Source organism: Lithobates pipiens, unplaced genomic scaffold, assembly GCF_037356315.1.
Source record: "Lithobates pipiens isolate NorthernLeopardFrog02 unplaced genomic scaffold, aLitPip1_a1.2 Scaffold_23, whole genome shotgun sequence".
Taxonomy (NCBI): Eukaryota; Metazoa; Chordata; class Amphibia; order Anura; family Ranidae; genus Lithobates; species Lithobates pipiens.
Genome location: NW_027507785.1, coordinates 214,717,988 through 214,740,378, shown reverse-complemented (window position 1 = coordinate 214,740,378; position 22,391 = coordinate 214,717,988). Strand labels below are relative to the sequence as shown.

At 43.6% G+C, this 22,391-nt stretch overlaps 1 protein-coding gene across 2 annotated transcripts in view; it reads right to left on the bottom strand.

The window, feature by feature from the left end:
* Positions 1–307: 307 nt before the first annotated feature.
* The window catches only part of SASS6 (SAS-6 centriolar assembly protein), a 131,261-nt gene continuing 109,177 nt past the window's right edge, over positions 308–22,391 (bottom strand). For both annotated transcript variants that reach the window (XM_077452833.1, XM_077452832.1), the window contains 5 exons: positions 14,945–15,042; positions 14,728–14,856; positions 14,532–14,599; positions 14,331–14,419; positions 308–991 (listed from right to left, as the gene is read on the bottom strand). In XM_077452833.1, the coding sequence (XP_077308959.1) occupies positions 897–991; positions 14,331–14,419; positions 14,532–14,599; positions 14,728–14,856; positions 14,945–15,042 (479 nt within the window). In that variant the 3' untranslated portion in view covers positions 308–896. The remainder of the gene's footprint in view (positions 992–14,330; positions 14,420–14,531; positions 14,600–14,727; positions 14,857–14,944; positions 15,043–22,391) is intronic.

The following is a 22,391-nucleotide window of genomic DNA, read 5'->3' as shown; positions in this document are numbered from 1 at the left end:
TATCACAGCAGAACAGTGACATGAGAGAAGCGTCACTGTGATGCACTAAAAAATGCATCACTATGCTCCCTCACCACAACCGAATCTTAACAGCTGCTTGTATACTAAACCACCCCTAGTTTATTGTGCAGGCAGTGTGAATGAGCTCTAACTCAATCTGAAGAATGAAAAATCTAGGGGGGGGGGGGGGGGGATTATACAAAAACTTGCATAAAAACCCATTCCTAACTGTTTTATCCACATGAATGCCACAAACCCTGAAAAGATGTTTAAAAGCAGATAAGTATAATTAAAACAATCTCCAGTCTGAAATGGAAGACCTGCCAGATGGCATTTAATATGAGAATATTACATTCAGAATTAGGACGATCTCTGATTTAGATATTAACAGTTACACACTCCAGTAGCACACAAAATATTTGCAATAAAAAAAAAATCAGGAGGTAGAATGTTAATTTCTTTGGACAAAATGACAGTTAAATGCAATTGATCGCATAATGTGCAAAATACAGTATTAAATGTACTACTCCAGTCAGATCATATAGTGCATTTTAGGAGCTTGGAAGCGGGCCAACTGTTAACAAACAATACTCAGCTTTAATATTAATAAAAAGGAAAAACAAACGTATTTATCCATTTTTGTTAAAACTCTGAGCATTGATGCATATATTTTATGTTACTTTGGAAGCAGAAGGTAAGCGAGATACTATTGCACATTTGTGATATATGATCTCATAGGGCCATCAGTGTGATAAGTGCATTTACTTCACTTTATCAGCAAGAGTCATTCTGAAAACAAAACCACCGCATTTGAGTCTGATGTCAGTTCTCGTTTATCCACAAGCCTGATCTTTTAGCTCCAAAACCATAAGAAGGGATCACCATGTTTCAATCCATCATGAAGAGGATACTTGTCCAGGAAAGTAAGCAGACTGAATAGGAAGAGGAACGGTCTTTGCTTGTGTCAGTGTACGCAATGTTTTCTGTGGTTCTAATTAATAAAGAAAGATCACATCTGTTTATTTTATGTGTAAGTGGAACATTAAAGACTAGTATTTTGACTTCTCATAGCAAAAATTCAATTGTGAGAAACAAACAAGTTAATGCCAGTCTGTTAAAAGAAACATCTCTATGCAATGAAAAGATACAGAAATAAAGTGGTTCTAAAAGCAGAAAGTATTTTACCTTAATGCACTAAGGTTATAAAAAAAAAAAAGCTACACCTTCTTTATGCTTACCTGAGCCCAGTGTTTGTCCAGTGAGGAGGAAGAGAGCCACTGTTCTCAGGCACAAGATGCAGCAGGAGCCACTGGTTCCTGCTGTTGATCAAATCCTGTGAGCAGAGAGCAACCCTGAGTGTCATGCTGTGTATCAACAGATGCACACAGCCTGGTGCTGGAGCGAGCCCACAGATGTGCCCTTAGAGAGCAAACAGATTGTCAAGGGGGCAAAGTACAGGAGCCCAGAGCACCAGCAGGGAACTCCAGAAGAGGTTTGGAGCTGCTCTTTACAAAACCATTAAAACACAGCAGGTAGGACATATTTTGTTATTAAAAAAAAAAAAAAAAAAATCCTTTGTACACATCCTATAGAGGTAAAGTTGTTGCAAAGTTTTATTTACATCAGACTAGGTAAGGTAGAATGCAAGCCTGTTTTCTAGGTTTTGGTACAGTGCGGAAGGGTTACAACTTGTCAGATTTAATTCGATTTGCATCACTTGCGGGAGTTTACAAAATAACAGGGAAGGAAATATTATTGGGAGCACAAACTTAAGAGATTCCATCACATTTCCACTTTACTACAATGCTTCACTGTCCCCACTGTAAAGATTTCCTGCCTAGTGATTTAACCACTTCAGCCCAGGACCATTTGGCTGGCCAAAGACCAGAGCACTTTTTGCGATTCGGCACTGCGTCGCTTTAACTGACAATTGTGTGGCCGTGCGACGTGGCTCCCAAACAAAACTGATGTCTTTCCCCCCCCCCCCCCCCACAAATGGAGCTTTTTGGTGGTATTTGATCACCTCTGCGGTTATTTTTTGCGCTATAAACAAAAAAAGCGACAATTTTGAAAACAAAACGCATTTTTTTTTACTTTTTGCTATAATATCCCTAAAAATATTTTTTTCCTCCCTCAGTTTAGGCCGATACGTATTCTACATATTTTTGGCAAAAAAGAAAAAAATATTGCAATAAGCGTTTGGTTTTTGCGCAAAAGTTATAGCGTCTACAAAATAGTGTATAGTTTTATGCCATTTTTATTAAATTTTTTTTTACTAGTAATGGCAATCAGCGATTTTTATCATGACTGCGACATTATGGCGGACAGATATGACACTTTTGGGACCATTCACATTTATACAGTGATCAGTGCTATTAAAAATGCATGGATTACTGTGTAAATGTGACTGGCAGTGAAGGTGTTAAGTGTGTCCTAGGGAGCGATTCTAACTGTTGGGGGGAGGGGCTACGTGTGACACATCACTGATCACTGCTCCCAATTATCAGTGACAGTGTCACTAGGCAGTATGGGGAAATGCTTGTTTACAATAAAAAAACAAAAATACTCAAGCGCAAAAATGGATATTAGATGCAAATAAAATATCAAATTAAACCAAATGGGGAAAAGGAAAAGGTAAACAGCTGCAAACACTCCGAATAGGCCCGCCACCCAAAGAAATGGAAATACAATAGTGGTTTGATTACTGAAGATAGCGCAACACTAACAAAGTGCCTAACTATCACAGATTAATATTAGATTAACCAAATACTACAGTGCCTTGCGAAAGTATTCGGCCCCCTTGAACTTTTCAACCTTTTGCACATTTCAGGCTTCAAACAAAGATATAAAATTAAAAAATTTTGTGACCAACAAGTGGGACACAATTGTGAAGTGGAACGAAATCTATTGGATATTTTAAACTTTTTTAGCAAATAAAAAAAACTGAAAAGTGGTGCGTGCAAAATTATTCGGCACCTTTACTTTCAGTGTAGCAAACTCACTCCAGAAGTTCAGCGAGGATCTCTGAATGATCCAATGTTGTCCTAAATGACTGATGGTGATAAATAGAATCCACCTGTGTGTAATCAAGTCTCTGTATAAATGCACCTGCTCTGTGATAGTCTCAGGGTTCTGTTGAAAGCGCAGAGAGCATCATGAAGACCAAGGAACACACCAGGCAGGTCCGTATTACTGTTGTGGAGAAGTTTAAAGCTGGATTTGGATACAGAAAGATTTCCCAAGCTTTAAACATCCCAAGGAGCACTGTGCAAGCGATCATTTTGAAATGGAAGGAGTATCAGACCACTGCAAATCTACCAAGACCTGGCCGTCCCTCTAAACTTTCAGCTCAGACAAGGAGAAGACTGATCAGAGATGCAGCCAAGAGGCCCATGATCACTCTGGATGAACTGCAGAGAACTACAGCTGCGGTGGGAGAGTATGTCCATAGGACAACAATCAGTCGTACACTGCACAAATCTGGCCTTTATGGAAGAGTGGCAAGAAGAAAGCCATTTCTCAAAGATATCCATAAAAAGTCTCGTCTAAAGTTTGCCACAAGCCACCTGGGAGACACACCAAACATGTGGAAGAAGGTGCTCTGGTCAGATGAAACCAAAATCCAACTTTTTGCCCACAATGCAAAACGATATGTTTGGCGTAAAAGCAACACAGCTTATCACCCTCAACACACCATCCCCGCTGTCAAACATGGTGGTGGCAGCATCATGGTTTGGGCCTGCTTTTCATCAGCAGGGACAGGGAAGATGGTTAAAATTGAGGGGAAGATGGATGCAGCCAAATACAGGACCATTCTGGATGAAAACCTGTTGGAGACTGCAAAAGACCTGAAACTGGAATGGAGATTTATCTTCCAACAAGACAATGATCCCAAACATACAGCAAAATCTATAAAGGAATGGTTCACAAATAAAACGTATCCAGGTGTTAGAATGACCAAGTCAAAGTCCAGACCTGAATCCAATCGAGAATCTGTGGAAAGAGCTGAAAACTGCTGTTCACAAACGCTCTCCCATCCAACCTCACTGAGCTTGAGCTGTTTTGCAAGGAAGAATGGGCAAGAATTTCAGTCTCTCGATGTGCAAAACTGATAGAGACATACCCCAAGTGACTTATAACTGTAATCGCAGCAAAAGGTGGCTCTACAAAGTATTAACGCAAGGGGGCCGAATAATTTTGCACGCCCCACTTTTCATTTTTTAATTAGTTAAAAAAAGTTTCAAAAATACAATAGATTTCGTTCCACTTCACAATTGTGTCCCACTTGTTGGTGATTCTTCACAAAAAATAAAAATTTTATATCTTTGTTTGAAGCCTGAAATGTGGCAAAAGGTTGAAAAGTTCAAGGGGGCCGAATACTTTCGCAAGGCACTGTATATATAACAAATAATCGAATAAATGATATGATATATTGGGCTGTCTTAAATATAACCACTAAAATTAAAAATGTGCTAAGTGCTGAATATAAAGTGAAAGTGCCAAGTGCTAGAAAAACCCTAATATTATATTCTAAATATTAAGGGATGACAAGGAGGAAACACGTCTCCCTGAAATATTCCACTCTTCTGATAAATGTGATTAACTAATATTCATGAGAATTTTTTCTTCTTTTTTTTTTTTATATACCATGTGTTAATATATAAAAAACAGCACCCTACTAACAACGTAAATTCATAAATAATATTAACCAAAAATAAATAGGGGTGGTAGGAAAATACCAAGAAAATAAATGAAATAAAAGAAACACCAAATAGGTAATTAATCAGATGATATAAATAGGATAAATGAATTAATGGTGCAAACGCCACACAGCCAGTGTGCCAAATAAATAAATGCAGCTAAATTAATGTGCCAAATAAATAATCAATGTGGCTAAATTAAAATAATTATAATAGGTACTAATCATCCAGAAAAAGGCCCACATTAATAAAAAGGATAATATGTGTATGAATAAAGTATTGCATAGAATGTACTTATCCAAAGAGGTCCACACTAAAGGGGGGTGACTCTTCCTGGGCACATCAAAGGCTTCAAATTAATGAGAATACCCCAGGAAAGGTTGCCACACTTTTCTTCCTTCAGTAAGGTTGGACCAAACAAACAAAGGGGAGAATATTCCTGCTTTTTCCACTCCAGAAAAGATATTTCATATAAAAAGGAAGAAAGAAAACATTGTGCAGTATTGCTAGAACACAGCAGGATCAGCATAAACAGAGCCACTCACATGTAGAGTAATCTCAGAGCGCATTGAATGGTCAGATCACCGAACGAGTGTGCAGCCGCTGCGCTGCAAACCTCACTCGTGTGCTGTCAGTCTCATCTCCCTCACGTGTTGCGTTACAGTCACATGACTTTCTCAAAGGGAGAAAGTCTTTGAGAAAGTCACGTGACTGACAACACGTGAGGGAGATGAGACTGACATCACACGAGTGAGGTTTGCAGCGCAGCAGCTGCACACTCGTTCGGTGATCTGACCATTCAATGCGCTCTGAGATTACTCTACATGTGAGTGGCTCTGTTTATGCTGATCCTGCTGTGTTCTAGCAATACTGCACAATGTTTTCTTTCTTCCTTTTTATATGAAATATCTTTTCTGGAGTGGAAAAAGCAGGAATATTCTCCCCTTTGTTTGTTTGGTCCAACCTTACTGAAGGAAGAAAAGTGTGGCAACCTTTCCTGGGGTATTCTCATTAATTTGAAGCCTTTGATGTGCCCAGGAAGAGTCACCCCCCTTTAGTGTGGCCCTCTTTGGATAAGTACATTCTATGCAATACTTTATTCATACACATATCCTTTTTATTAATGTGGACCTTTTTCTGGATGATTAGTACCTATTATAATTATTTTAATTTAGCCACATTGATTTGGCACATTAATTTAGCTGCATTTATTTATCTGGCACACTGGCTGTGTGGCGTTTGCACCATTAATTCATTTATCCTATTTATATCATATGATTAATTACCCATTTGGTGTTTCTTTTATTTCATTTATTTTCTTGGTATTTTCCTACCACCCCTATTTATTTTTGGTTAATCTTATTTATGAATTTACGTTGTTAGTAGGGTGCTGTTTTTTTAATATAATTTTTATATATTAACACATGATATAAAAAAAAATTCTCATGAATATTAATCACATTTATCTGAGGAGTGGAATATTTCAGGGAGACGCGTTTCCTCCTTATCACCCCTTAATATTTAGAATATAATATTAGGGTTTGTCTAGCACTTTCACTTTATATTCAGCACTTTTTTCATTTTAGCGATTATATTTAAGGAAGCCCAATATATCATACTTTATAGTATTTGGTTAATCTAATCTCAATCTGTGATAATTAGGCACTTGATTAGTGGTTTGATTACTGAAGATAGCGAAACGCTATTTATTGTATTATTTCTTGTTTACAATACCCTTGTCTGTGAGACCTGCGATCCTACTCACAGAGCTTGCGGCAGGCAAATGCAATGGCACAGCAGCAAATTCAAAGGGACGTACAGGTACGCCCATTTGCGCAACTGTGCCATTCTGTCGACGTATATCTACATGCGGCAGTCCGCAAGCGATTAATGTAAATATTCCGCTTTTGCTCGACATGCTTTTCCCATGAACAATGAAAAGTTAGCACTGGGGAAGAAAGGCCCCCCCCGCCCCCCCCTTTTTTTTTTTTATAATAATCCTGATTATATATTATATTTATTAACCCAAGCATTTGTTCAATTACTGCTGAAGGAAGGCTGCAGCAGACTGGATCCTAACGTCCCCCCCTTAGGAAAAAGTACATAACTTGTTTATACAAAAGCAGGTTAGAGGCCAGTGGCATCCCTTGCAGCAGAAATCATTATCCATTGTGATAGCCAGAAGTGAAAAAATATAATTTTTGTACTCACCGTAAAAACAATTTCTCTGCTGTTCATTGACGGACAGCTCTTTAATGTTGACCTTAGGGTTATATCTCCACCTTTAGCAGAGTACTAGGCAGAACACAAACAGCACCGCCCAGGGGCGGTCCTACTGGCTATAACCCCTCCTCTGCTTTCAGCAGCTCAGGTCGTCAAAAAGCAGTACAAACAGGAGGGGTAGGTGCTGTGTCTGTCGAACATCAGATAAAAGGATTTTTGTACTCACCGTAAAATCCTATTTTCTCTTTCGTTCATTGACGGACAACACTTTAATCTTGACCTTAGGGACATCCCCAAGCGGTGTCAAAAACAAGGGGTGGAAACAGAAAGAAAATAAACTCCACCCATGGTGGAAGTATGGGCGGACGACCAGGTCGCCGCCTTACACACCTGGGAAACAGACACTTGACGTCATAAAGCCCAAGATGCACCAATTGCCCTGGTAGAATGTGCCGTGACAGGAAAGGGAGGTGCCCGCCCCCTTATGGCATAAGCCTGAACCATGATCTGTCTGATCTGAGAAATGGTGGCCGGCAAAACCCGCGGGGCCCTTCTTCGGACCCGCTACCAATACGAACAGAGTCCAACCTCTGAAAAGGAGCCGTAGCAGACAGATACACCCGCAGAGCCCGACCACATCCAAACAATGTAAAGCAACCTCCTTGGGATGCCATGGCCGAGGACATTAAGATGGGAGCACAGTGTCCTCATTTAGATGAAAGGCTGAAGAAAACCTTCGGAAGAAAACCTTCGGAAGAAAAGAAGGCTGCGGACGCAGCACCGCCTTATCCTTATGAAGTACCAAGTAGGGAGACTTGCCTGACAAGGCTGCCGATTCAGAAACCCGCCTTGCAGATGTAATCGCTACTAGAAAGAGTACTTTCTGAGAGTGTCACTAAGGGGATTTCCCTAATGTTTTCAAAACTGCGGTTTCTGAAGTACCAGATTCAAATGCCACGGGGCAGTGGTGGTCGTAACGGAAGGGCCACATGCTGAACCCCCTGAACAAACATACACACCAATTAGTGAATCGCCAACGGTTGCTGGAAAAAAAAAAAAAAAAAAAAAAAAAAAGACAGCCAAAGCCGATAACTGCCCCTTAATGGTGCTCTATGCAAGTTTCTGATCCACTCCTCGCTGCAAAAACAGCAGGATCCTGGAAACTGAATATGTACGCAGACGCTACCCCATCTCCTCACACATGGAGATGTAGGCCTTCCACGTGCGATGGTAAATCTTCCAGGAAGAAGAGTTCAGCGCCCTCAGCAAAGTGGTAGCAGACAGTCCTCGGTCCCCTCAGCAAAGTGGTAGCAGACAGTCCTCGGTCCCTTTAGCACCTGGCTTTCAACAGCCATGCTGTTAAAACCAGCGACGGTAAAGCAGGATGAAGTATCGGACCTTAGGACAGTAAGTCCTCACGCATCAGCAGTCGCCAAGGAACATCTACTACCATTCCTACTATGTCAGTGTACCAAGGGCATAGAGGCCAATCTGGGGCAATCACAATCACCGGAATCCCCTCGGCCTCCACTCTACGTAGAAGACTAGGGAGGAGCCCGAGCAGGGGAAGGCATAAATCTGCCGATAATGCCCCCATGGAGCCACTAACACGTCTGCCCATAGATCTTTTGACCTGGCCACAAACCTCTGTACCTTCCGATTTAGCCGAGAGGCTAAGAGACCCACATCCGGCATGCCCTACCATAGGCAAATGAGCCGAAACACTTTCAGATGCAGTGACCATTCCCCCTGGTCCAGCAACTGACAACTGAGGTAGTCCACCGGACAGTTTTCTACACCCGGAATGTATACGGTTGACAGAGCTGGCACGCGCTTCTCTGCCCACTGTAGGATGTGAGAGGGCTCAGCAGCTGAGCTCCTTGTCCCTCCTTGATTGACATATGCTACTGCCATGGCGTTGTCAGACTGGATCCTGACCGGACACCCCTGCAGCCTCTGCGACCATGTGAGAGGCACCGCCTGATCGCCCGAAGCTCCAACACATTGATTGGCAGGCAGGATTCTTCCTGCGTCCAGCGACCCTGGGCCAACTGGATGCCTCAAACTCCCCCCACCAGCCAATTAGGCTGGCGTCCGGCGTGATCACTGTCCAGTGAAGAGGAAGGCACGACTTCACAGGCCAAAGACCTCAGCCACCAGAGAAGCAAAGCCCTGACTAGCTGGCTCACCCGAATTTGACAATCAAGGGATGTCGGAGATTTGTCCCATTTGGACAGTATCTTTCTGCAAGACTCGAGTGTGGAATTAAGCATACGTTACTGCCACGAAAGTGGCTACCATGAGACCAAGAACTCTCATGGCAGCGAAACGCAGGGACAACCACATGCAGGACATCAATAACTGCACCGCCGATTGAAGAGTCTGCAGCTTGTCTGAAGGGAAAAAAAGACTCTTGCCTCTGAGGAGTCCAGAATCAACCCCAAGTACTCCAGGCGTTGCAGCACCAACACCGACTTCTGGAGGTTCAGCACCCAACCAAGCTCCCGGAGAGTTTGTATGGCAATCCCCAAATCCTCCCTTAATTCTGAGGCAGAAGCTGCTCTCAGGAGGAATTGGGGCCAGCACTTTGGTGAAGACCCTGGGCACCATCGCTAGGCCAAAGGGAAAAACTACAAATTGTTAGTGCTTGTGCCCGACCATGAATCGCAGAAACCTCTGGTGTCTGATGCATATGAGAACATGCAAGTATGCGTCCTTTATGTCCAAAGACTCCAAGAAATCCCCTTGATGAAGTGCAGCGACCACAGAACAAACAGATCCCATCCTGAACCTTTGCACCTTCACGAAGCAATTGAGGGCCTTGAGATCCAGGACCGAACGGACACCTTCCTTCTTCAGGACTACAAACAGATTGGAGTAGAATCCTGAAACCTTTGCTATGTCGGGACGGGTATCACACCCCCCCCCCGGCAGTAGGTCCTGTACTGCTCCAAACAGGGCCTCCCGATGAGCCGGAAGATGATGAAGGTTGGAGGGAAAAAAGAAAAAAAAAATCCGTTTAGCGGACAAGAAACAAACTAACTATCTTGTAGCCTGAAACCAGTTCACAGACCCACTGGTCGAAAAGGGAAGAGGTCCACTGGACTGCAAACTCTCAAAGGCAATCCCCCACCCGAGAGTCAGGTGGGGGCAAACCTTCATGCGGCAACAGATTTGCTCACAGGTTTGTTCGGCTTGCGAAACCAGGGGCGCTTTTTTCCCTCAGCGGGCTCCTTACCCTTTCTGGACTGTGGGAGCAAAGTACTGTTTCCCCCAGTAACATTCTTAATGTCATATAGCGAGGCTCCAAATAGCCTCTCACCTTGGAAGGGCAAATCCGCCAGCGCTTTCTTGGATGCCTGGTAAACGGACCAGCATTTAAGCCAAATCAAGCGACACAGCACCACTGCTGATACTGATGCTTTAGAAAGCAAAGGGGCCTTATCACAGACATACTTAAAGCGGTTCTTCACCCTAAAGGGGAAGTTCCGCTAGTATTATCCCTCCCCCCCTCCGGTGCCACAATCGGCACCTTTCGGGGGGGGAGGGGGGTGCAGTTACCTGGATAATCCAGGTATCTGCACCCACTTCCGGCCAGACCGCCGCATGGCTCCGCCCACCCCCGCATGGCTCCCCCCCCCCCCCGTTGTGTTCTGGGAAACACACAGTTCCCAGAGACACAGCGGGGGACCATAAGAGAAGCGCAGCGCAACTCGCGCATGCGCAGTAGGGAACCGGGCAGTGAAGCCCTCATGCTTCACTTCCCGATTCCCTGACAGAGGATGGCGGCGGTGGCTGCAGCGAGACGAGCGATCGCTCGTTATCTGCCGCCGACATCGCTGGAACAGGTAAGTGTGATATTATTAAAAGTCAGCAGCTGCAATATTAGTAGCTGCTGACTTTTAATATTTTTTTTTTAGGTGCAGCTCCTCTTTAAGGCCATGCACCAACTGGTCTGCCAGTTCCACACAGACTGGGGAAACCGATTACTTCCAACTTGTGGTGCAACAACTTCGCCCATTCAGTAAGCGTCTGACACCAGGGCCATGGCTAACACTGGCCGCAATGCTGACCCCACCACCATAAACATGGACCGGCAACCGCCTTGGCCCTTCTGTCGGCTGGGTCCTTGAAAGAGGGGGACCCTTCCACCAGAATTGTGGTCACCTTATTACGGGATAAGTGCTCCTACAAGCGCTTTTTCCTGCGCTGACAGACGCAGAGTCTTCCTCCTCACTGTCCGATGGTCCGGGTCCGCATCCTCTGAAACATCAGGACAGGGGCTGCCTGCCAGAGCAAGACCCGAGTCTGAATCGGAGCTCTTTCCCTGGCAACAAGGGATTCCAGGACCGCCGACATAGCGTCCATAGGCACTTCAGGTGTAGGGGAACCGGTTGCTATAACAGGGGTGTCTGGAAAAGAAGCGACAGCCTCTGATGCCATGCTGAACCCACGCTCGTCTGTCACCCTTAGGGACCTAAGGCAAGCAAACACAAATGTAAATACTAAGGTGGTAGCTATGGCGCTCTCCTGTGACAGTACATAAAATACATACTACATGTGAATTACAAATGGTGAAATTAATAAACAGGTGCTAGTGCTACGTAAACTCCTATGTGACTATTACAATGCAAATTGCAGGTGGTAAATAAAAAAATAAAAAAAGATAAAAAATACTGAAAAAAATATTGAAAAAATATACTCTATATTTCACAGCTATGTGCAATCGAAAGTGCTTATGGTGCAAAATACGTGCATATAAAGCTCATGAAACTTATATAATCTTCACACAATAAAGTCCATTACAAAAGAATAAAGTCCATTTAAAAATATAAATGAAAAAAAAAAAACAACTAAAAATGACTTCAAAAAATTCCACAAAAATTCAATAAAAGTGACTTCTGCTCAGTGCCAGGTGTATCCTGAATTACAACCGGTGCGTTTTCTGTGCATAGGACAAATTGCCGCACTCACCAACTCCCCTGCCCCTGCAGGGGTTAATTCGCATCCACAGTGTGAGCCCGTGTCGCTGTGTAAAGCTGGTCCGGTTAATATTCAGTTACTCCTCATTTCCTCGTGTTACATAAGAAAATAAACCATCCATAGTGTAGTACTGTTTAAGACCATTGCCTTTATTACAATTCAAAAGTGGCTACTCGCATAGATCAGAGGTAAAAAACGCTTGTAAAATACAATCACTGCCGCCGCCTTATGAGAGTGTGTGTACATGTTAGGCCACGCCCGAAGCGTTTTGTCATTGGACAACGCGTAGGGCGTGGCCTAACATGTACACACTCTCTCTCATAAGGCGGCGGCGATTGTATTTTACAAGCGTTTTTTACCTCTGATCTATGCGAGTAGCCACTTTTGAATTGTAATAAAGGCAATAGTCTTAAACAGTACTACACTATGGATGTTTTAATTTCTTATGTAACATGAGGAAATGAGGAGTAACTGAATATTAACCGGACCAGCTTTACACAGCGACACAGGGGCTCACACTGTGGAGGCGAGTTAACCCCTGCAAGGGCAGGGGAGCTTGTGTGTGCGGCAATTTGTCCTATGCACGGAAAACGCACCGGTTGTAATTCAGGATACACCTGGCACTGAGCACAAGTCACTTTGATTGAATTTTTGTGGAATTTTTTTAAGTCATTTTTTTTTTTCTTAATATTTCTAAATGGACTTTATTGTGTGAAGATGATATACGTTTCATAAGCTTTATATGCACTTATTTTGCACCAAAACCACATAAGCACTTTCGATTGCACATAGCTGTGAAATAGAGTATATTTTTTTCAATATTTTTTTTTCAGTACTTTTTCAGTATTTAACTTTTTTTTTGTTTTTATTTACCACCTGCAATTTGCATTGTAATAATTACATAGGAGTTTACGTAGCACTAGCACCTTAAGAAGGCTGTTTATTAATTTCAGCATTTGTAATTCAAATGTAGTATGTATTTTATGTGCTGTCACAGGAGAGCACCATAGCTACCACCTTAGTATTTCCATTTCTATCCAACCTATTAGGCTGGTATTATCTGGTAGTGGCAGCCTCCCTTCTTTACATACGTGATTTAATTTTTTTGGCTCTTCATTTTCTAAAAAGTTTTTTTTCTGTCCCCATAGCGCAAACCTTACCCCCCCTTTTTTAAGCAAACACAAATGTCCACCCTCCTAGCTGCCACAGACTGAGGGGGGCCCCCGCAAGACCCTGACCCAGGTGCTGTCGCTGTCTGCTCTCCTCTCTGCCTGCCACGAGGTGGCCTGTGTCCTTTTTCGCGCTGTACAAGTCTAAAGCAGCCGCCCAGACCTAAAGCACAACCAACCTGAGGCTACCAGAAAATGGCTGCCACAGCAAAAAAACATCTGAAAACACTGGGAAAATGGCCGCAGCGGTCAGTCCCCCCACATGGCAGCACACAGACAATGAACGGCACCAAAAAAATAAACAAGCAGCCCCCTGCCAGGTACGCGCTCCACACCCCCTATGCCCAGTCACACAGCGGCCCCTAGAATGGGGAGGAGGGGAAGATGCAGGGAGAGAAGAGGGGGAGAGAGAGAGAAAGAGAGAGACACCCCCTAGTCGACCTCCCAGGGAATGCCCAGCTGCTCCATCCTGCCGAGACAGGCGGAACCATACTTACCCCTCCTGCAGGGACTGGACACACTCCATAGGCAGACACATCACCCAAGCAGTATGGCTGTTGGCCTCGGCACACTGACTCAGACAGCAGTAGCCTGATAATATGCGTACCCCAGAGCATATAGCTCACCGGCCGCCCCTGGACCAGAACAGGGCATGCTGTGGCCGACCTAGCGTGTAGTCAAGGTCTGCACACGCTCGATGGCCAGGCTGGGGAGACAACCAGGATCTATATTATCCAGCCTGGCAGTCAATTGTAGATAACAGGAACCAAAAACAAAAAAATTCCAAGGACCATTGGTCCCCTCAGGGAGCCAGGTCCTTCTAGACTAGGCAGAAAAAAAACTGAGCTGCTGGAAGCAGAATGAGGGGTCATAGCCAGTAGGACTGCCCCTGGGCGGTGCTGTGTTTTTTTTTGTGTGTTCTGCCTAGTACTCTCCTAAAGGTGGCGATATAACCCTAAGGTCAAGATTAAAGTGCTATGTCCATCAATGAACGAAGGAGAAAAAGAAACTGTCCTCATTTGGGATTTAAGCCTATGGCTGGGGGAAGCACTTTAGAGGGACCCATGTGCAATTTCAATCCCTGAATAACTGCATCTTTAATCTGGACTTGAAATATACTCTTATGGGACAGGGACTATGCACACCAATAGGCAAAAGTCTGGAGATAATCTGCACTTGTATGAGCACCATAACCCTCCCGGGGTGCAAACGCTGTTAAAGTATAGTTAGTGAGCACAAGTTTAAAAGTGCCTACCGGAAGCAGTGTTCTGGTTAAGGCCATGCAAAGGGAGGCCCACTTCTTGCTTCTTTAAATATTTCAAATCCAGGCCTGCAGATTCTCCACTGAAACAGAAAACAGCTTTAACATACTGATCTAGGTTGGTCAAGCTTTGGCAGTCAGAATGGAAGCTCTGATGAAGTCAGGAGGGAAGCAGTGACATGAGAAGGTACTTACTTTTCTTTGTTTGGCCCAGAAAGGCTTTGCGGCCGATTTAATTTTGTAAGTGGATTATTGTGGTGAACCTTGGGGAGGGGGGGAGAAAAAAAAAAAAAAAAAAGACTGACTATAACACTTTTAGAAACATAAAACTGAGCACTTGTATGCAAGATGGCAAATATTTAGTCTCTCTCTGCCTTTCCAGTTTCCTCACCCTTTGGCCTGCACGGTTTATGTCCAGAGGTTGATGGGAAGATGCAGGGACTGGAAGAAAGGATGTAACTGGGTAGGAAGGTAGAGGGTAGTTTACTTGAGTGCTGTGACGAGGTATTCGGTTATCTGGCTGTGGGAAAAAAAAAAAAAAAGTTCAGTAAAATTACTGAGGTATTGGGATGCAGGCAGTATAAGTAGCAGATAAAAAAATGACTCACCATTTGGTTGGGTGACACTGTGGCACGGAAGGGAGCATTGCTCTGATTGGAGCCCACAAAATGAGTCTCGTTCAGTTGCTTATTTAACCATGAAATAACTGCATAAAGACAGCAAGACAAATTGTTTAACCTTCAGCAACTTAGAAATCAGCTCCCGAGTTTCATGCAGATTAGCTAACAAAGTGGGCAGTGATTGGTTGCTGGATCCAACCACACCTCAGTAAAAAGTAGCCGCAAGTGCAATGTAAATATTGGGGTTAGAGCAAGACAGACAACTCTGATTTAGGACCTTAATTAAATGCTGTATTTTAACCCATCTACCAAGGTACATTTATAAAAACAGCATGGTAAACATGAGGTTAAAAGCAAGCTTACGGCTGCTGCTGCAGTTGTGCGCATGGTAGCAAAAGCCGGCGTGGGACATGTAGATAAACATGATTCCAGCATCTCTTGAACCTGATCACTTCTATGAGGCTTTTTCAACTGTGCACCAGCCACCCATCCTTGGCAGCACCTGCAGTGGTTCCCAGAACCTCCAATTGGTTCTGCCTCCTGGGAGCCCAGTACATCAAAAAAAAAAAAAAAAAAAAAAATGTTAAAAGCAACCTCACACACTTCAAAATACGCAGAGTAGCACATACACCTGTATGTACACAAATTGCACCACACATTGGGTGTCGCCACAATCTGAGTGAGCAACCATTCTAGGGCCATAATCCATGGTTGACTCTAAGCAGATAATCTGTCACCCAACGAGAGTTGAGGTGAGAGGGTGTCTTGACATTTGCACCAACCTAGTTCAAAAGATATCATGGACCTCTGGATCCAATTTGCCATTTCCAGGTACTACAAATTATATAGTTTTTATCCCTGCCACCTCAATTTCTACCCTCCAAAGCTCCAGCCTCAACTAAAGGACAGTCTGATTTGTGGACCACCTTAAAGCGATTGTAAAGGCTCCTAAAAAAAAACCACAAAAACAAACATGTTATACTTAACTCCTTTGTGCAGTTGGTTTCGCACAGAGCAGCCCCAGAGCAGAGCAGCATACTCTTCTTCTCGGGTCCCTCTTTGCTGCTCCTAGTTCCTTCCCCCTCCTTTTGACTGCCCCTTAGCTAGCAGCTTGCTACAGGGGTCACTCAAGCTGAATCAAAGCTCCGTGTAGCAATTCAGACACGGAGCCCCAACACCTCACTCCCCTGATTGGCTGACAGACTTCTATTGACAGCCACGGGTGCCAATAAGCTCCACTGCTGTCTCAGGCAATCAGAGGAGTGTACTGGATGGCTGAGGGGATCGTGGACAACTCTGGAGAGAGAAGGAGCTAAACAGATATCTGTGTCCACAAATTCTGCACAGAATCTGCAAAATCTGTCATCACTTCTCTCAGATTAGGGGAATTTCTGACATCGGTGAACATCCAAGATGCCCATGTTCACACCAACTCTTTGTATGCTTTGCTGTGAGAGATCAACACTTTCAATTTGTCACTCCGCCATTCGGGGTCTCCCCTGCTCCAAGAATCTTCACAAGAGTGCTTGCTCCGCTTCTGGCCTGGCTTAGATAGTGGAGCAGGGTTACCAAAACGATCTTCTCCTAAAAGATTATTCAGTCATAGTCCTGTGTTCCAACATCCAAAAGACAATGCAGTTCCTTCAAATAGCTGATCAACATCAAGAAGTCTGCCCTCCAGCCTTACCCTCATCTGGAGTATTGGCAGCAGATTATGAATATGGCCCAGTAAAAGATTGTTTCTTTAAAGTCTACCTGTCAGACTCCAGGGTCAACCAGGCATTCCTCCAACTCACTTCTGTATTAAGGGCCCTGGGCCTCATGGTGGTCTACTTTGAGGCCTTTCACCTTGAGCAGTTCCATTCTAGGCCATTGCAGCTCAGCATGATGTGGGGACAAGCAAATCCCTTTTCTGGATCGCCCGCTACTGCTGTCCAGCCAATTGAAAATCTCCCCCATCATGGTGGATTTCCAACTCTGCCTTAGAATCCAGGAACTCATTCCTTCTCCACCTGGAAGGTGGTAATGAAGGACAAGCCTGTGGGGCTGGGGCAGGGTCTAAAATCCCCGGATTATTCAATGAACCTGGTCCCCACAGAAATTGATGCTCTTCAACATTCTGGAACAGAATGATAGGGAAGACTCTCCTATGTGGTCACCCAGCCAGGGTGCAGTTGGACAATATCTAGGCTGTGGCCTACCTAAAACTACCAAGAGGGTACCATAAAGTCAGGCAGCCCTGAAAGAAGCAATGCTTTTTTTTCTCTCCTGGACAGAGAACCACATTCCAACTCTCTCTACTATCTATCGATATACATACCAAAGAGTGCAAAACTGGCAAGCAGACTGCCTAAGTTGCTAACGCCCAGATCTCCTTAATGCACAGTCAGAAATGGGAAATATAAGATGTGGGATATAATGGCCTCCAGATTCACTAAGAAACTGGTCAGGTTTGTGGCCAGGTCCAGTGATCCCATGGCTTTTGCAGTGAATGCCCTGGTGGTTTCCTTGGATCCCATTTCCTGGTTTGTTTATTCCCTCCAGTGAAGCTTCCCGCTTGACCGCTTCGCAAGATAGAAGGGGAATGGAGTCTGGTCTCTCCAAAATTAGACATTGGAAAACTTGGTACATGGGCATGTATAGACTCCTGAAGCACAAGCTTTGTTCTCTTCCAAAACAGGCCAGACCTCCAATCACATACTGCTTGTTAGACACTGGCTTTAATGGCATGGCTGTTGAAACCAGGTCTTAACAAAATATGAGGCATTAACTGACACTGTCAATCCCTTCTTGCTCAAGGTTGGAAAATCTACTTCTCAAAGGATCTAATATTGCACCTGGAAGACCTACCTTGGTTGGTGTGACAGCAGACACCTCAACCCTCTGGAATATTCTATTCCTCACATCCTGGCCTTCCTCCAGTCTAGTGTGGACCAGCATTTGGCTCTAGGTACCCAAAAGGTCAGGTCTCTGCATTTTCTATTCCAAAAACCTCTGGCATTGCACTGTCATCAAGACCTTTATGGCTTTAGGTCTAATGGTAAATCCCCACTTTGACCTCCTGTGTCTACCATAGACTTGAATCTGGTTGTTTCAGTTCCTTAAAAAACACTTTGAATAGATTCAGCATATTCCATTGGGGATCACACCAGTAGGGTGGCCACTACCTGTCAGGCGTCTTGTGTTGGTGGCTATTTCTTGTAAGGAGCCTTTTCTCATTTCACACAGAAACAAGGAGGTCCTGAGACAGACCGTCTTTCCTCCCCAAGGTGGTCTCTTCATTTCACCTTGATATTGCCCTTCCTCCCCTGTCCTGCCCTGAAACACACCAAAGATATTTGGTAAGGATGTGGTTAAAGAAATTAGGGTCCACCTAGCTGCTACATCTTCCTTCAGAGTCCCTTTAGGTCATCCTTGTAGGTCCCAAGGCGGCTTCCCACTTCTTCCCCCATTGCTAGGTGGCCCAAGCAGCTAATGGCTAGGACTTTTAAGGAAGTGTGTCTGTATTTCTTTGGCCTTTCAGTCCCAAGAGAAGCCGATGATGAAACTTCCAGTGTCTCGTTAGCCCGGATGTGTAGTGAGGAGCGCTGCCCCAATGCCAAACTGATCGTTCAATGCAATTTTATTTCTGCTCAAATGTGAGTGCATATGATGTTATTAATTAAAAGAAAGTATTTTAAACAATCTTGCACAATGATTAGGTGTTTTATTTCCTTTGAGAAATTGAATTTAGAGAAAGAAATTGTTTATGGAGACATCCTGGTATTCCTGGAGCCATTAGCTGAAAACCTGTGTATGATTGATCTGATCCTTTTGTGGATTATCACTAAAAGTGAATAAACCAAGGGAAAACGGAATACCCCGCGCTTAGGACTAAAATTAAAAAATGTGATACTATTTAAACTGCTCCCCTCAAAGTGCAAAGCCTACCTTCGTGGAATATGGGTAAGTAATAAGGGGGCGCCATTATAATAAGCCTTAGTTGATAACAATAGTGCTCTAGTGCTTAATACCGCATGTATCTTACTAGTCAATACATGCTGCAATATACATTAAGTAAATCAATCAACTCAGGACGTGACCATATACATAAAAACTATCCATATAAAGAACATGACACTGAAGCGAAGTAAATTTTGTGTCCCGTCACCGCTTAGGAGAAATGCACAAACACGTCACCCGGTGAATTATGGCAAGTAGCCTACTCACCATGATCCCTTTATTTAAAAAGAAAGGTCAGGTGAAGCTTTGGCAGGTTTAAGGAACTGCCGACCTCGATGGAGAAACTCTGCTTAGATGTACCAGGAGTAAGGTTTCAATTCACGTTTGCTCAAGAAAGAAAATAGAGAGAGAACGGGACCATGGCATAATATCGTTTTATTTAAAAGAACATAAACCAAAATGGCCTCTTACTTTAAAAGTGCCTTGCCTCGGCACTAGAGGGAACGGACATATCAGACCGGGTGGGTTGGAACCTAGCCGTGCCACTTCCGCTGCTTGAATTGGCGTGCATTCCACCCCCTGCATTCTTGACAACGTCATTACGATGAAATGTACATCGAGGCTTGTTCCGGTCACATCCCTTGGGCCGAACTTTTGGTTCCCGAGATCCAGGGGGTGGAACGCACGGCAATTCAAGCAGCGGTAGCGGGACAGCTAGGTTCCAGCTCACCCGGTCTGATATGTCCGTTCCCTCTAGTGCCAAGGGAAGGCATTTTTAAAGTAAGAAGCCATTTGGCTATTTTTGTTTTTTATGTTATTTTAAATAAAACGATATTATGCCAAGGTCCCGTTCTCTCTCTATTTTTTTCTTGAGGAAACATGGATTGAAACGTTACTCCTGGTACACCTAAGCAGAGTTTCTCTATCAAGGTCGGCAGTTCCTTAAACCTGCCAAAGCTTCACCTAACCTTTCTTTTTAAATAAACGGGTCATGGTGAGTCGGTGAGTAGGCTACTTACCATAATTCACCGGGTGACGCGTTTGTGCATTTCTCCTAAGCGGTCACAGGACACAGGATTTACTTCACCTCAGTGTCACGTTCTTTATGTATAAGGACATTTATGTATATGGTCACTCTGAGTTGATTGATTTATTTAATGTACATTGCAGCATGTATTGACTAGTAAGATACCTGCGGTATTATAGAGCACTTTATTGTTATCGCCTAAGGTTTATTATATTAGCGCCCCCTTATTACTTACAACCCACATTATCACTAAAAGTGCCAATACACCCAAGGGGGGTCTTTGAGATGAGCAGGCATTGCACACGGAGGTGGTGTTGGATTACCTGTCAGCACTTATTTTTTGCAGAGACTGTCACAGAGCACGTATTGAATTTATCCACATCTTCAGAAATCAAGAGTTTTATTTATATTATATGCAAAAAGTCCACATGCACAATATTTAAGATCACATTTTGTCACTTACCAGAACACATTTTAAATAGCTGCAGCTGTTTTTCATTAATATAATTAGTCACATTATTTATAGTTTTTCGGTTGTTTGTTATATACTATCAGCACTTTAATAATATATTTAAAATTTTTGCCCACAGGGTAGTTAAAGCTGTCATCTGAGTGTTTGGCATTCGTTAACCCTTGTTTTTTTTGTGGGCCTGTTGCTGGTGTTTGCCATTTTGTTGCCCATTCCTTATTACCTGGGGATGTGCCATGGTCTATGACCACCTGTCCTGTACAATTAAAGTGGTTTTAAAGGCAAAAAGAGTTATCACACTTCTTGATCCAGCGCTGTGCTAGGCTGCTGCAGTTATTCTCTCCTCTTCCTGGTCTCACTGGAGGGTCTGACAGTAGTGGGGGGGCATTGGCTCCTGCTGCTGACCATTAAGAGCGGGTCAGCGAGGCCACACACAGCCTGGCTCTGGACTGCGCCCACACAAGTGCCCCATAGCAAACGGCTTGCTATGGGGGGAACTTGCAAAAGAGGAGCAACAGAGTGCCGTCAGGGGATCCCAGAAGATGAGGTTCAGGGACACTTGGTGCAATACCACAGCATAGAGCAGGCTAGTATAAACTTATTTTTTATTTTAGGAAAAAAAAAATAATAGGGTTTGCAACCACTTTAAGATGACAGCAATTTCGAGTTACCAGTAAATTCCACATAATGTAGTACAATAGAGGACCCTCCCCTCTGTCCTCCATTTCTTGCTACAAAACTGGAGTCCCACGGAGTGGGTGGAGTTATACAGGGATGCACTGGGGACATTCGCAGCACAGCTTTTACCAGTATCCAATCACTTAAAAAGGTAGTGGCATATAATCCATACTTTAGGGCTACATGTCTTTTAGGTTTTTCAAATCAGTTTAGTTACTGCGGGTGATACCGTAGATGCACCTTTTATGGAAAATATTGCTAAATGATCATTGTTCTAGTTACAGGAACCAAATAAAGATACACATGATGAAAAGGTGTCTATTAAGCTTTTCACTGCCAAGTCCGTACGCCGTACGGACCTACAGGAGTGCCCACAGGTGGCCAAGTCAGTATGGCGTACAGACCTCCTTTGTCCCTCTCCTGTTAACTTATGGTCACTTCAATGACCATAAGCTTATATCAGAATTGTTCACTCTGCTGAACAATCCTATAACGCTGATCAGCAGATTACAGCCTGCTGATTAGAGTTATTAACCCCTAATGTGACCACCCTCCACCCCTGCCACACCCATCTATTTGAAATTGACACCCCCCCCCCCCCCATTATTCACCACCTGCAAACCTGCTCCCTGCAGCCATCATCATTGGCCGGCATCCCTCGTCTTCCAGATGTGTCTTCCAGATGTGTCTCCCCCCCCCCGCCCACCAGTCAGATCACACGCGCCCCCCGATCCATGGGCGCTCCGAGTGGCATCTCTTCTTCCCCTCCTGCACAGATCTCTGATCTAAAAAATCAGTAGCACCTTTTTATTCTAGGTCATATGCTTTCAGAAAATATATGGTTTCGGGAGTCTTTCACAAATTCTGAAAGCTGTAAGGGAAAGGTGCAAATCTTCAGATATTTAGAGAAATGTGAATATTTACACTTTTGCGTCTGTTTAATTTTCACAAAAAGGCGCAATGTAAAAGTTAAATATTTGTTATTTATTAACTCAATACAGGTTAAGCTTTTATATTTAGTAGAAATGTTTTATCTGCTAATAATGGTTTTATTGTATTTTATGCAAATATACTGGTTTGATAACCATTTGCACAAATACCGCAGGGTCTTTAAAAATTTTTTTAAAAAATACGAATCAGTAGCACCTTTTTTATTCTACCGATCATGTGCTTTCAGAAAATATATGGTTTGGATGGGTCCTTCACAAATTCTGAAAGCTATACGTGAAAAATAAAAAATGAAAAACTGCAAAAATGGTCTGGCTACCTGAGTGTACAAAATGGAGGACAGGGCCTGGCAGCGAAAGTGTTAACAGCAG